The sequence below is a fragment of the Camellia sinensis genome, chromosome 6 (genome assembly GCF_055761805.1).
Source record: "Camellia sinensis isolate YWXY chromosome 6, ASM5576180v1, whole genome shotgun sequence".
Classification (NCBI taxonomy): Eukaryota; Viridiplantae; Streptophyta; class Magnoliopsida; order Ericales; family Theaceae; genus Camellia; species Camellia sinensis.
In genome coordinates, this window is record NC_138966.1 from 63885402 (window position 1) to 63898640 (window position 13239).

The 13239-nt window shown below is 35.6% G+C and overlaps 2 protein-coding genes across 3 annotated transcripts; both read left to right on the forward strand.

Moving 5' to 3' along the window:
- The first annotated feature begins 1184 nt into the window (after window positions 1–1184).
- Window positions 1185–5688, forward strand: LOC114301515 (uncharacterized). Its single transcript, XM_082876129.1, has 5 exons — window positions 1185–3305; window positions 3392–3651; window positions 3733–3832; window positions 3930–5156; window positions 5348–5688. Exons 1-4 carry the CDS (start codon window positions 1185–1187, stop codon window positions 4563–4565), a joined length of 3117 nt encoding a protein of 1038 aa, XP_082732255.1. The 3' UTR covers window positions 4566–5156; window positions 5348–5688.
- Window positions 5689–6215: 527 nt separating this feature from the next.
- LOC114285229 (uncharacterized) lies at window positions 6216–11942 on the forward strand. Of its 2 annotated transcripts, XM_082873911.1 has the most exons (6): window positions 6216–6409; window positions 6505–6594; window positions 6670–6774; window positions 8803–9237; window positions 9308–9364; window positions 11577–11942. In XM_082873911.1, the coding sequence occupies exons 1-5, from the start codon at window positions 6230–6232 to the stop codon at window positions 9347–9349; spliced, it is 852 nt and encodes a 283-aa protein (XP_082730037.1). In that variant the 5' UTR covers window positions 6216–6229; the 3' UTR covers window positions 9350–9364; window positions 11577–11942. The 2 variants fall into 2 exon arrangements, with proteins under 2 accessions (XP_082730037.1, XP_082730036.1); XM_082873910.1 differs by lacking the exon at window positions 9308–9364.
- The last annotated feature ends 1297 nt before the right edge of the window (window positions 11943–13239 follow it).

The following is a 13239-nucleotide window of genomic DNA, read 5'->3' on the forward strand; positions in this document are numbered from 1 at the left end:
GCCCTGTTGTCATCTACAAAGAATATAAAAGGATCATAATAGAAATGTCCTCATCATACTATCTCATCTTAAACAATAATGTTAACTACTCAAAAAAGTATTTACAAAAAGGGTTAGTTTTCAAATTTGAACTAATTTGAGTCACCTATGAGCTCACTACAGGTCCATGATCCACAGTATGGTATTTATGTAACTTTAACACGTCTCTATTAATAACTAAGGTATGTGTACATATGTTAGATCCGTTGATGGATCTGGTTGTTCTTGTAGAATCTTCATTAGAGATACCTAGTCTTTTTTTTTTTTTTTTTTGATAAATAGAGATACCTAGTCATGTTTTATGAATCTCTATATCATAATCTATCAAGAGCATTGTAGAAACTTTTAGTTTCTTCATTAATATGCTTCATGCTAGAAATGCTTCTAGTATGCTTGATAGTTTTGATTCAGGTTGCACCACCGGGATGCAATAATCATGACAGTTGTTAATTTAGCAAGTAATTATCCATGCATACATAAAAAGCCTTAGACCCATCCAAGAATCTTCATTAGAGATACCTAGTCATCTTTGATGAAGCTCTTCTTGGATTGTCCAATTTGGACAGTTCAGGAGCACAAGTCTATGTTGTAATTAGTAGTTCTACTGCTTAAATGTAGTCCATCTCGTAGAGATTTCGTGTAGTAGCTTCTCATGTTCTCTGACTGCATACTAGACAAGGTGTAGCAGTACACCTAGTCTATGTCGTGTACTTGGAGAATTATGGGGAGATGCTGCCGAAATTTCGTTAGAGATGGATAGAGCGGTATGAGCTACTTTTTACAATATAGACTGTGCATTCCTGAATGGGAAAGTAGGATGAACCAACCTATTAGAGAAGAGTTAGCGGTGAATGGTGTCATGTCGCATGCATTGTAATGTACTTAATTGAGGTTAAGAATAATTAAAATGAAATGATAATTTTGAACCTTGTTGATTTGGCAGTGACATTTGTAGTGTAAGACGAAGTCAGATGGATAAAAGTTGGATAAATCAGCATAGGTTGCATCCAGAATATATAGAAGGGGTTAAGGAATTTGTTAAACTTGCATGCCAAAATAATCCTCTATCAAATGAAGTCACATGTCCATGTAAACGGTGTCGGAATGTCAAACTAGTAAAGAAAGACCTTTTGGGGGAACATTTAATGGTCAATGGGTTTCTTCCAAGCTACACCAGATGGATTTTTCACGGGGAAGATTTACCGGCGTCTGTGCCATTGAATGAGAATGTCAGTGATTCAAATGATGGCGATGAAGTCAATGAAATGATATATGAGGGGTTCGGACTTCCTCCACCAAGCTTGGTTCATCGTGCTAGTAATGAGACAAGAAGTTCTAATATCGAACTAGGCCCGGATAAGAAAACTGAAAGATTTTTCAGTTTATTGAAGGAGGCCGAAAGAGAGTTGTATCCAGAGTGTCACAAGTTTTCAACGCTGTCATTTGTTGTTCGATTATTGCATATCAAGTGCCTTAGTGGATGGAGCGACAAGTCTTTCACGATGTTGCTTAAACTTTTGAAGGATGCATTCCCAAAAGGTGAAACTTTGCCAAAGTCGTTCTATGCAACGAGGGCACTCCTTAGGGAATTGGGCCTTGATTATCACAAGGTACATGCATGCCCAAGAGACTGCTCACTATATTGGAAGGAGACAGCTAGTAGGGATAATTGCATAGTGTGTCAGACGCCTAGATACAAACAGTTTGAGGGTGAGAAGAATGATTATAAAAAGAAGCAACAAAGAATTCCCCAGAAGATTGTGAGATACTTTCCTTTGATTCCAAGGCTTCAAAGATTGTTCATGTCATCCAAAACTGCTTCATTAATGAGATGGCATGTAGAGGGCCAAATTGATGATGGCAAAATGAGACATCCTGCTGACTCTCTTGTCTGGAAAAATTTTGATACTTTGTATCCCAAGTTTGCGAGTGAGCCTCGCAATGCCAGACTAGGTTTAGCAGCGGATGGATTTAATCCATTCAAGGCAATGAATGTTGCTCACAGCAGTTGGCCAGTTATTGTAATGCCTTATAATTTGCCACCGTGGTTGTGCATGAAACAACCTCATATGATGATGATATTGCTCATTGATGGTCCTTCTTCACCTGGCAATAACATTGATGTCTACTTGCGTTTGTTAGTGGATGAACTGATTGAATTGTGGGAAAATGGTGTTCAGACGTACGATGCAGAAACTAATCAAATGTTCCAATTGCACGCGGTCTTACTGTGGACAATAAATGATTTTCCTGCATATGCAAATTTGTCTGGATGGAGCACGAAAGGTGCTTTAGCTTGTCCTTGTTGTAACATACGTACTCGACATCGGTATTTGAAGAATGGAAGGAAAATTTGTTACATGGGGCATCGCCGCTGGTTGAATGCGAGTCACAAATTTCGAAAAGATGCTGCGTCTTTTGATGGAACTTCTGAATTTGAACCATGTCCAACTCGGTTATCGGGGGCTAATGTGTTACGACAGCTAGGGCCTAAGCATCAACCAACTAACAGACAAAAAAGAACTAGGAAAGGAAAGGAAAAAGAGGACAACGAGGAGGATCATAATTGGAGGAAGAGGAGTATTTTCTTTGAGCTTCCATATTGGGAGCATAATTTGATTCGCCACAATCTTGATGTAATGCACATTGAGAAGAACGTGTGTGATAATGTATTGTGGACGATATTAAATGTTGATGGGAAAGGAAAGGATAATTTAAATGCTCGTCGAGACTTGCAAGATATGGGAATTCGAAAGGCATTACATCCTAAAAAAGGGGTTGGGAACAGGTATTATTTGCCGCCTGCATGTTTTGCTATGAACAATAGAGAGAGAGGTTTGTTTTGTACACTCCTGAAGAATATCAAAGTTCCAGATGGGTATGCATCCAATATTTCTCGTCGTGTTAACCTCAAACAACATAGCATATCTGGACTGAAAAGTCATGACAACCATATATTGATGCAACAAATACTTCCAATAGCAGTGAGAAATTTGTTACCGAAAAAAGTTGTTGAACCATTGATTGAGTTAAGCAATTTCTTCAGGCAGTTGTGCTCCAAAACTTTAGAGCCAGATGGGTTAGATCGTCTTCAATCCCAAATTGCTCTTACACTTTGTCATCTTGTGAGAATTTTTCCTCCATCCTTTTTCGATATAATGGAGCACTTGCCTATTCACCTAGCAGAGGAGGCCAAGATTGCTGGTCCAGTGCAATATCGCTGGATGTACTTCATAGAAAGGTGTGCAATTCTACTCCAATTTAAGGTTGTAGTCATTTGTTTGTTTATAATTGAAAGTCATGTGTGCATTTGTTTGTTTATAGGTATCTTATGACACTTAAGTCATAAAAGCGTAATCGAAGTCATCCAGAAGGTTCAATTGCAGAGGGATACTTAGTTGAAGAGTGTATGACCTTTTGCTCAAGGTACTTGGATGATGTCGAGTCAAAATTGAATCGACCAATAAGGAATTACGATGTTAGCGACAATCCTGGGATATTACTGGGTCATGCTTTAGGAAAAGGAAAAGGGTTTGCGCTTGATAACACATCATGGGTACAAGCTCATCGGTATGTGTTATTTAACACTGCTGTGGTTGTCCCATATCGAGAGTAAGATACAATCTTTGTTCCAAAATTTTATTGATACCATTAATAAGTATCTTGCATTTTATAAGTACTTTAAATGTATAGGGAGCATCGTGATTTTATTAAGCGGTCACATCGTCGTCTTAAAGATTTTGATGTGGATCGCCGTCACAATGATGAGTTTCCCAGATGGTTTAATTCTCATGTAAGTACTAATAACTTACATGTTTTTAATTTTCAATTCTCATGTTTTCAAATTCTTTGTTAGTTGATGTTTAATTTTGTTGACTTTGTAAAAATAGGTTGAAGAGCTTCTAGCTATTGAAAATGCTGTGTTGTCAGATGAGATTAAAACTTTGGCATTGGGACCTAGTAAAAAGGCCACGAGATTCAATGGGTATATAATTAATGGTACTAGGTATCATACGAGGAGTCGTGAGTGGAGAAGAAAAACTCAAAATAGTGGGGTTATGGTGAAAGCAAAGACTTGTAGCTATGCAAGTACCAGAGACATGAATCCTGTGGAAGGTGAAGTAGCATACTATGGATATGTGACAGATATTATTGAATTGTATTACTCATACGACTGTAGATATGTGCTATTCATGTGCGACTGGATTGACAACAACAAAGGATTGAAGCAGGATGGGTTTGGTTTCACACTTGTTAATTTCAATCATTTGTTATATACAAAGAAACAAAATAGTGATGAGCCATTCATCCTAGCATCTCAGGCACAACAAGTTTTCTATGTTAATGATCCCGTTGAAGCTGATTGGGATGTTGTAGTCAAGATGAAACCTAGAGACTTGTATGAGGTGTGTGGAGAACAACCAATTAATGATGGAGAACATCACAATGAAGTGGAAGGATTTGGCGACCAAGAATTAGATGCAACTTCGTTTGCTTGTGAAGAGGACATAAATTGGGTTAGGTAAGGTGAAGTTGGAACAACTATTGATGAAACTATTGGACCTCTTGGGATATCGACACAGACACAATCTGAAGATGATGAAGAAATGATATGATATTGTAATTTTGTTTCATATTCATTGTTACATCTGTGCTTTTAGCATGGATATTCATGTTAATGAAACCTTTGCTTTTAAAATGCGTCATTTGTTTGCTTTTCAACGTGATTGTCCTTGAGACAACCTTTTATGTCCTTGAGAAAGATCATATCTGTTATATTAAGATTGTGTTTAAAATTTAAATTTGTAGAGAAATTTTTTAATATTTTGGACTTTATATTCATTGTTAACCCATAAAATTCTACACGTATGCTTGTGGTCTTCTGTAAACTAGCATGACAGATCGACGATGCTCTAGGCAGAGGCAACATTTAGCCTCTGCAAATTCTGAGAGTTCTTACAGTGGGAGTGCAGATGAGAGTTCTTATAGTGGAAGTTCAGATGAGAGTTCAGAGGAGAGTACACGCATCATACCTGATCCACCCATGTCATGGTATCCTCCAGGTAGCTTGCCTAGTACATCATCGAGTACTGGTTCGACACATGACACTACTGCTGGTATGAATTATTTTATTCAATTGAATTACTCCATTAGATTTCTCTGTTGATGTGCTTTTTTCTTTTGATGTTTATATTTCTTTTTTTTTAAACTAAGTGACACTACTCCATTTGCTCCATTGTCTGCTCAATTCTTGTATTATCATTCTTTCTAGTATCTTCTAACTTGATATTGATATTTGGATGAGTAGGTCATAGTTCGAGAGGCCCAACACTCATGCATGGTAGTGATTGGAACCCAAGTGGTGGCATTTTACATATTGTGCCTAATGAGTTGAACCAAGTGGTTGACGGGTATACACCCTTGGCTTCTCGTTTGGGTGTTTTAGCTCGAGATGGGAACCTTATGCCCCTCACTTATAGAACTTGGAGCCATGTACCGAAGGAAAACAAAGAGAGAATTTGGAGAGAAGTAAAGGTAAAAGAATTATTTCATTTTACATATCAATTTTAATCTTAATTTGTTATTATTTATTTTATTTGTTTCATATTTTATAGTTGCCAGTTTGTTTTGTTTCTTCCTTTTGTTGTTTCCTTGAATAATTCGAACAGAGAGAATTCAATGAAGTAGCTGAATATCTATGTATATATGTGTGTGTATTTATACAAGTAATTACATGTGCTTACACAATAGTCATTTGCTTTCTTGGGCTATCTCTGCAACTTTAGAGGAATCTCTGTTTTACCAAATTACTATTATTTTATAGTTTTATTTTTCTTATTTTGTATTTTTTTTTCTTTCTTCTGCATTGCTGTCTAGCTTCCTGGCTTTGACCTTTCTACCTTCCAGGAAAATGATTAAAAATAAAAAATAAAAATTATTATATTCAATTACCCAAAATAGTGCTTGTTTGTAAGACAAATACCAGCATTGCCATTGCACACTTGGAATTTTTCAATCATCATCGTTGGGTCACAGGAACAGCTAATATTATCTTGATTTGTGAAATTAGCTACTGCTGTGGGCTTGCTGCTGTGTGTATGCTGCTGCGTGTATGTTGTTGCTGCTGTGTGTATGCAATAGTCACAAAGTTGCCAATTATTTGCAGATCCATACAGATGCCGACGAGTCAATGAAGAAATTTGTTTTGGCATCTGTTGGAAAAAAATGGAGAGAGTGGAAGGCTAGAGTTAAACAATTGGGGTATACGCCATTCGACAACGATGCTGATAGGTTAACTCATCGGCCCGAAAGAGTACATGAGCATCAATGGCGAAGCTTAGTCTATTATTGGGGCACTCGGAAGGCACAGGTATCATTTAAATTGTTTATATAACTCTATCGTAATCTCATAAGATGAGTTTGTTAATTAATAAATTATCTTGTGTTTGTGTTCATATGTAACAGAAAAAAAGTATAAAAAACAAAGAAATTCGGAAGAAGAAGACATTAAATCACATAACTGGAAGAAAACCATTCTCAGTTGTTCGAGTAGAGGTATATAGTTTCTTTATATTTCAAATTGAAATTGTATATTTTGATTTTGTTACTTAATTTTAAGTGTAATTATAGGAAACTAATAAGAAGAATGGAGTTCCTGCAACTCGCTTAGAGGTGTGGATGGCTGGGTACACGAAGGATAACAAACCAAGTAATGATAAAGTTGTTGCGGTCATGGTATGTAGCACCATAATTATATACTTTGCATGTATGGAATGTATTAGATACTTGTCTCATATTTGTTTCTTTATTTATTTTTTAAAGAAATGTTATGAAATTACTAGGGAAAAAGGAGAAACGAACCCGCATACATAATTTGTTAGGTCAGGCATAAACTTACATCACATGAGCACTTAACGTGGTAGTTAATAATACCCTCGATTTATACAGGAAATTAAAGACTCTCGAGTGATTACTTTGTTGTCGAAAAGTAGCTAACCATGGCTTCTTCCCCTTCGCTATCAAGTGTCAAGTTAAGCCCCTCCGGAGGTAAGTCATCTTCAGCAGAGTCAAAATGCTGTACAGAGGTTGTTAACCTTTATGTTAGAGGGGCACTCCTGTTGGATTGGGCTGGCAGGGACACATAACCTACTTCTATTTGGCTCAGATATCCTCATACGTGAAATCTTCATAGCGAGGGCATCAACAAAACCATAGTTGTCATCTTCTGTCTCTTATACTCTACCTCTTCCTCTTCCTCCCCCTCACCCTTATACTCTAGGCATTCACCCCTTGCCGACTCTGATCGGTATTCATCAGAGACCAGCAGCTTTCAAATTCGAAACTCGGAATTAGATACGGACAACAACGGTTTCTGGGGCGGGAGCGGCAATTGGGAAGGTAAGTCTAGTTTTCCCATTTTGTATTTTGACTCAACTAAACAGTGTAGAAAGTCATAAAGTAGTGGTAGTTGTAGGGAGACTGACTTGGACAGATTAGGATTGGCTAACCCTTTTGACAGCAAGAAATCAGGTGTATTTAGAAGATCAATGAGGGAAAGAACAGATTAAGCGTTTTATTAAAATGTTTTGGGAATAAGAGTCCAGGAGAGTAGTGGAGGGGGTTAGGGAGAGGCTGTATGTATTGTACTTTTGTTGTGGGCTTTTGCCTAAAGGAAGGCCACCATTTTGTCAACTCTCTTCCCCTTTATATAGAGCCTATATAAATATACAAAACATCTATTTCTAGAGTGTATAGTTGCCTGGACCCTTCAATAAATGAGTACCGGATTTAACTTTCTTTGCTAAATATAAGTATTGGTCAGATAATGTTAGATTTATTGATGGAATGAGTTCATCTTTCTATTATTTTCCGTCGTTTTCTTTGTGCATATGATATAAACTTGTGAAGCCTTTGGATTATTATTGTGGACCAATTTGGTTACAATGGATGGAACTTAAACAGAGGTTAAATGTATTATTGTCCAATTGTTTTTTGTGTACATGTAGGCTACTGCCTCCTTTTGAATATAATTTTGTACTCATCAAAAAAAGAATTGGCACAATGACAAAGAAAGAGGGAATATAAATAAAGGACAGCATTGAAGCTTCACCCTTGGAAATACTTCCATATTTACCTGATGTGCCAGTTCAGGACCTGGGAAGTTTGGCATTATGGCATGACTCTAATATCTTGGTTAGGAAGGTTTTCTCAAAATGTCACTCTATCACATCATTATACTTCCTTTTTTTTTACCTGAAGGGAAAAAAAGAGAACTCAGAAAAAGTTTAACAGAGTAGAAAAAAGAATTTAAGAAATGGTTTTCAAATTTAGGGAAGGCAAAAACATATTACACTGTATTTGCATGAACCATCAATAAGCAGGTAATAGTTGTTCTTGTTAAGCTTAGGATAATTTTAAAGAAAGGATGATTTTATTCTTGTTCTTGTGAAATTGTTTTGTGAATCTGATCCCTCTTGTGATGGTACTGTTGAAGGGAAGATAAAATGGAGATAAATAAACCCTCCTCCCCTCTCTCCATCCCTGTCCTTGAATGTCTTGTAATATACTTGTGGTGGAAGATACATGGAAGGCTTTTCTCGACTCCATTTGAAATGTCATGTCCACCATGTTCCCTGGTGACAAGTAATTATGATCATCTCCATCAGCTCCAGTTTCTTTGCTTGTCAACTATCTGTTAATGTGACTTGTGGCACTAGTTATGAACAATTTTATTGGTGGCTAATTACTAATTAACAATTGTAGACACAAATGAAGGACCTTGGGGCGCAATCCAATGCTACAGATGAAGAAATTATCACACAGGTTCTAGGGCCTGAGCGACCTGGTCGTGTTCGAACATATGGATTGGGTCCTTCCCCGACAGATGTCTTTGGAGGCGGATATAGGCAATCGCAAGAACAAACTCGTATCATCCAAACGCAAGTCCAAGAGCAACTTAACCAATATAAAGCACAAATGGAGATGCAAATGAAGGAGATGATGGATGCTATGCTTAATCAACAGAAAGTACAAATGGAGATGCAAAGCACAATCCAAGCTCAACAAGCCCGAATAGAGCAATTGGAGTCTCAACAGGCCATGGGTGGGCCTGTTGCACCAGCTGCTACACATGTGCATTCACAACAACAATCCCATGCATACACCTCATCATTTAATTGTCATCGTTCGTCCGAGGAAGTGAGTAAAAGTTAATTATGAAATTTTCATATGACATTTTATTCATGTTATTTGTTCTTATCAAATGCAGGTTCACATATCAAAGAAAGAAAAGAAGAAGAAGAAGAAGTAGATATGACAAACTCAGGTTCATTCTAAACCATTATAGTTGGATTTGCTTCCTCAAAAGGGAGTTTAACTATATTTCATCAGAAATTAAGTTATCCTGTGACAGGCATCATACATACCAGGTCAAAATAATATAACAACATATCTAGAGCATAAGTTCAATAACATGTAGTAATTCTAACCAATAATGATAGTATAAAAGTTATCTTGCATGAGACATTATGCTTCTCTTCAAAGACAGATCTCTCAGTGACATCTGCTATGTGCATTGCCAATTTTTCAGCAACAACAGTGTCTTCCTGGTTTACCATTGAATCCATCCCTTCCAATACATCTTCAGCAGCTCTTTTTGTCAAGAGAAGTGGATGATCACATATTTTTTTCAAAATCTGGAAGAAAAAAAAAATGATATTTTACTATTATCTTGTTTCAGGTTTAAAAAAAAAAAATGGCTACCCCGAATAGATGCCAAGAACAAGAAGAGTCAATGAGAAGGTATAAACTTGTCAATACAACGAGTTAACACTTCCTGGTAACACTGCTGCAACAAAGTCTCTTTTAATCAAAAAAAGATTTGGCAAAATAAGAATACCTTTACATTATCTTTCCATTCATAGATAGTCATCTAGAACCTTTAAAGAAAGATGATAAATAATGTACTATATTTGAAGACCATGCGATTGATTCAAGTTGAACAATAATTTCTGTTTTGGTTTTACAAATTCTGCTTATATTTGCATAGTAGCTTGTGTCTACTGTCTAGTAAGTTGTGTTTTGTTTTAAGGATAAAACGTAGTCTGCATAAAGTTTGATGGATAAAGTAATAATTGTTGTAGTGAAGTCATGTATATCTATTACAAGAGAAAATGATATGATACTTTTCTTTATTCTTTTTTTGTATTAACACTATTATGTTAGAGCAAAGCTACCTTTTACCCACCTCTTGGTTGAGCAAAGACCTATAACAGCATATAAAAGTGCATTATGATTAATTTTTCAATTTTGAGTACTTTCACTCATTGTCAATCATTCATGATTAAATCATTGCTGCTGAAGGCAAAACACTTGTTTATTACTGACTGCATCATGCGATTGAGAATGTATTTACATAAAGAAGGGGTATCAATTTTGGAGACAAAAGATCCATGTCTATAGGTCTTAAAGAATGCTGTGCTAGATATGCTGGACTTGAAACAAATCATATCATGAGCAAGGTACAGAAAAAAAAAATTTGTAGTGTGCATTGATTGTCCCAATCAACAATAGATAAATACAAGACATCTAGGAAACAAATAGAACATGAACAATATAAGATCATTATGAAACTTTGTAGGTCTGGTGATAGATTCAACTCATTTAACTGGTGATGATAAAGTTGTTTCTCAAACTAGAGATGATTCAAGTAGACTTCAAACAACAAATTATCCCCAACAATATCTCTTCTTCTTTCACCAGTGTCAACTAGCTAGGGTTGAAAAATTCAGAGAAGTCAAGAACCAAAACAAATCTGTTATCAAATCCTAACAAAAATGAGTCAAAATTTATACAAATTTTTGATACGGAGAATGGCTTCGTTTACTTGTATACCTAAAGGATGCTGAATGAATAACCCTTTAACAAGAAAAGTCCATCAATCAAATGCTCTAAGGTTGCAATAGGATAGGATTCATTAACATCTTTAATGATTTACATACCGAGAAAATGAGGACATGTGCAACCTGTATAAGATGATTCAGATTGGTATCTTTCATATTTGGATAAGCTTTTTAGCTGTTTTTTTTATCGCCTTTTAGCTTTTTAACGAGCTCTTGTTTCAATAAGTAATCAATTTTTAAACTTTTTATAGGCTTTGTGTTTTTATTTATTTGTTCATAGCAGCCTTTTAGTAGAAATACGGAAGCTAGTGGTTCAAGACATCGGATAATTATTTTCTTCAATTAAGTGTCTCAAGACATACTTAAAAGCTTAGAATAGTTTATTGTGCTCTTATTATTATCATCGTCATTTTTTTGTGTGTACTTGGTTCATGTGAATGAAATTTTGAGCCTTTTGGAAGATTAAATTAGTTGCAGTCTGCACTCCTTTTCATACATTGTTCAATTGGAGCATTAGAACAAAATTATTTTAGATATAAAACTTCAGATGTGGTTTAGTGCACATCTTAAAACTATATCAACTTGCTTTCTTTTTCCTTTGTGACTTCTAATTATTTGATTTTTTTCTTCTTCTAGAGTGATGCAGATAAATTGAATAGGAGGCTTGTTCGCTTGAAGTCAACAAACCGTACTCGAGAAAGGTTGAGGCGTGATGGCTTTTTGGGATTGTTTGGACACAAGGTTGATCTTTTAGATTACCATGAAAAGAAGCTACAAGACTTGGAAGTCAACAAACCGTACTAAAACTTTTTTTGGTTGTCTTGAGTTTCTAAAACTTAATGTGGGCATGGAATCATTTGTTTGAATTGCGTCCTATGGAAACAATGTGTTACTGACTCATGGTTGTTTAGATGTCTTAGTTGACAATATGCATGTATATGACACTAGATGTGAAATTTTTACTTGAAATGATGATTCTGGTGAGATTATATTATGCATGTATATGGCATGTATTGAGGATTGATTTTAAATTTAGTAGTTTGGTTGCCTAGAGCAAACATAAAACATGAGATTCCCAAATTGTGAATTCAGTTTCCACCACCACCAGCAGGGAACCCACCAACCACCCCCCCCCCCCAAAAAAAAAGAAAAGAAAAAAAAGTGGCGTTTTCTGAAAAACGCCACAAAATGACGTCACATATTTTATTATAAAAATAAAAACAGTGGCGTTTTTCGAAAAACGCCACTAAATGACGTCATTCTCACGTCACACGTTATTGGGGACGGACGGTCGTCAAATATTTTGCGGTGTTTTAAGAAACGCCGTATAATGTTTTTAGCGACGTTTTTCAAACGTTGTGTAGCTATTGCGGCGGCCCTATCAGTGGCGAAAATTTTACACGTCACTATAAGATATTACGGCGTTTTTCAGGATTTTCGTGGCGTTTTTGAAACGCCGCTAAAAAACGAATTTCCTGTAGTGAGTTCTCCTTCAATGCTTACATAAATAGATAGATTTTTGGTATTTTGGAGTATATAAATGCAAAATCTACATGTTGAGCATATAGGGTTATATTATGGAAATTTGGGGATTTCAGATTTGAAGAATTTGGGGTTTTATTGTTGGGTTTAGATTATGGATTATGAACCTAGGATATATAATCAAGGGGAAAATTGGAAGAAAAAATAATGGGTTAAGAAGTTTGAATTTTTCTTGAAATTTCTAGGTTTTTCTAGAAACCCTAGGTTGATTTTTGATGATAATCAATTATTTGGCCCAAATTGAAAGTTGAATCATGAAATTGGTAGGTCGAATTATCTATGTACAAGTTTAATTGGAATTTGGTTATGTTTGAAAATTATGTTTAAAATTTGCGAATGAATTTTGTTATGAGTAATGTAAATCATGTTATATTGAGAAGGAAATTGGAGGAAAGGATTTATAAATGATATAGATGACATAAACTCGGTTATGGAATGTTGAAATGGAATTTAAGAATTTCTCTTGAATTATGTTGAATTATATTTAATGATGTTGAGTTGAATCATGTTGCTTATGTTGAATTGTAGTGATTATGTGAGATGGTATTGACTATGTTGACTTTGATTTTTGTGACTTAAAATGTAGAGTTTTCCAAAATGGGTTAATCCCAAATTATTTTGCTAAATACTTGTGGGCTTGCTTAGTTGTTAAAATCAAGAGAATGATTTATTTTTGGAAAAATGTGGAAGATGTCCATACAATTCCTTCCTATCTTGAAATCGAAGTGATTGATTAAAAATTCCATATTGTGTTTGC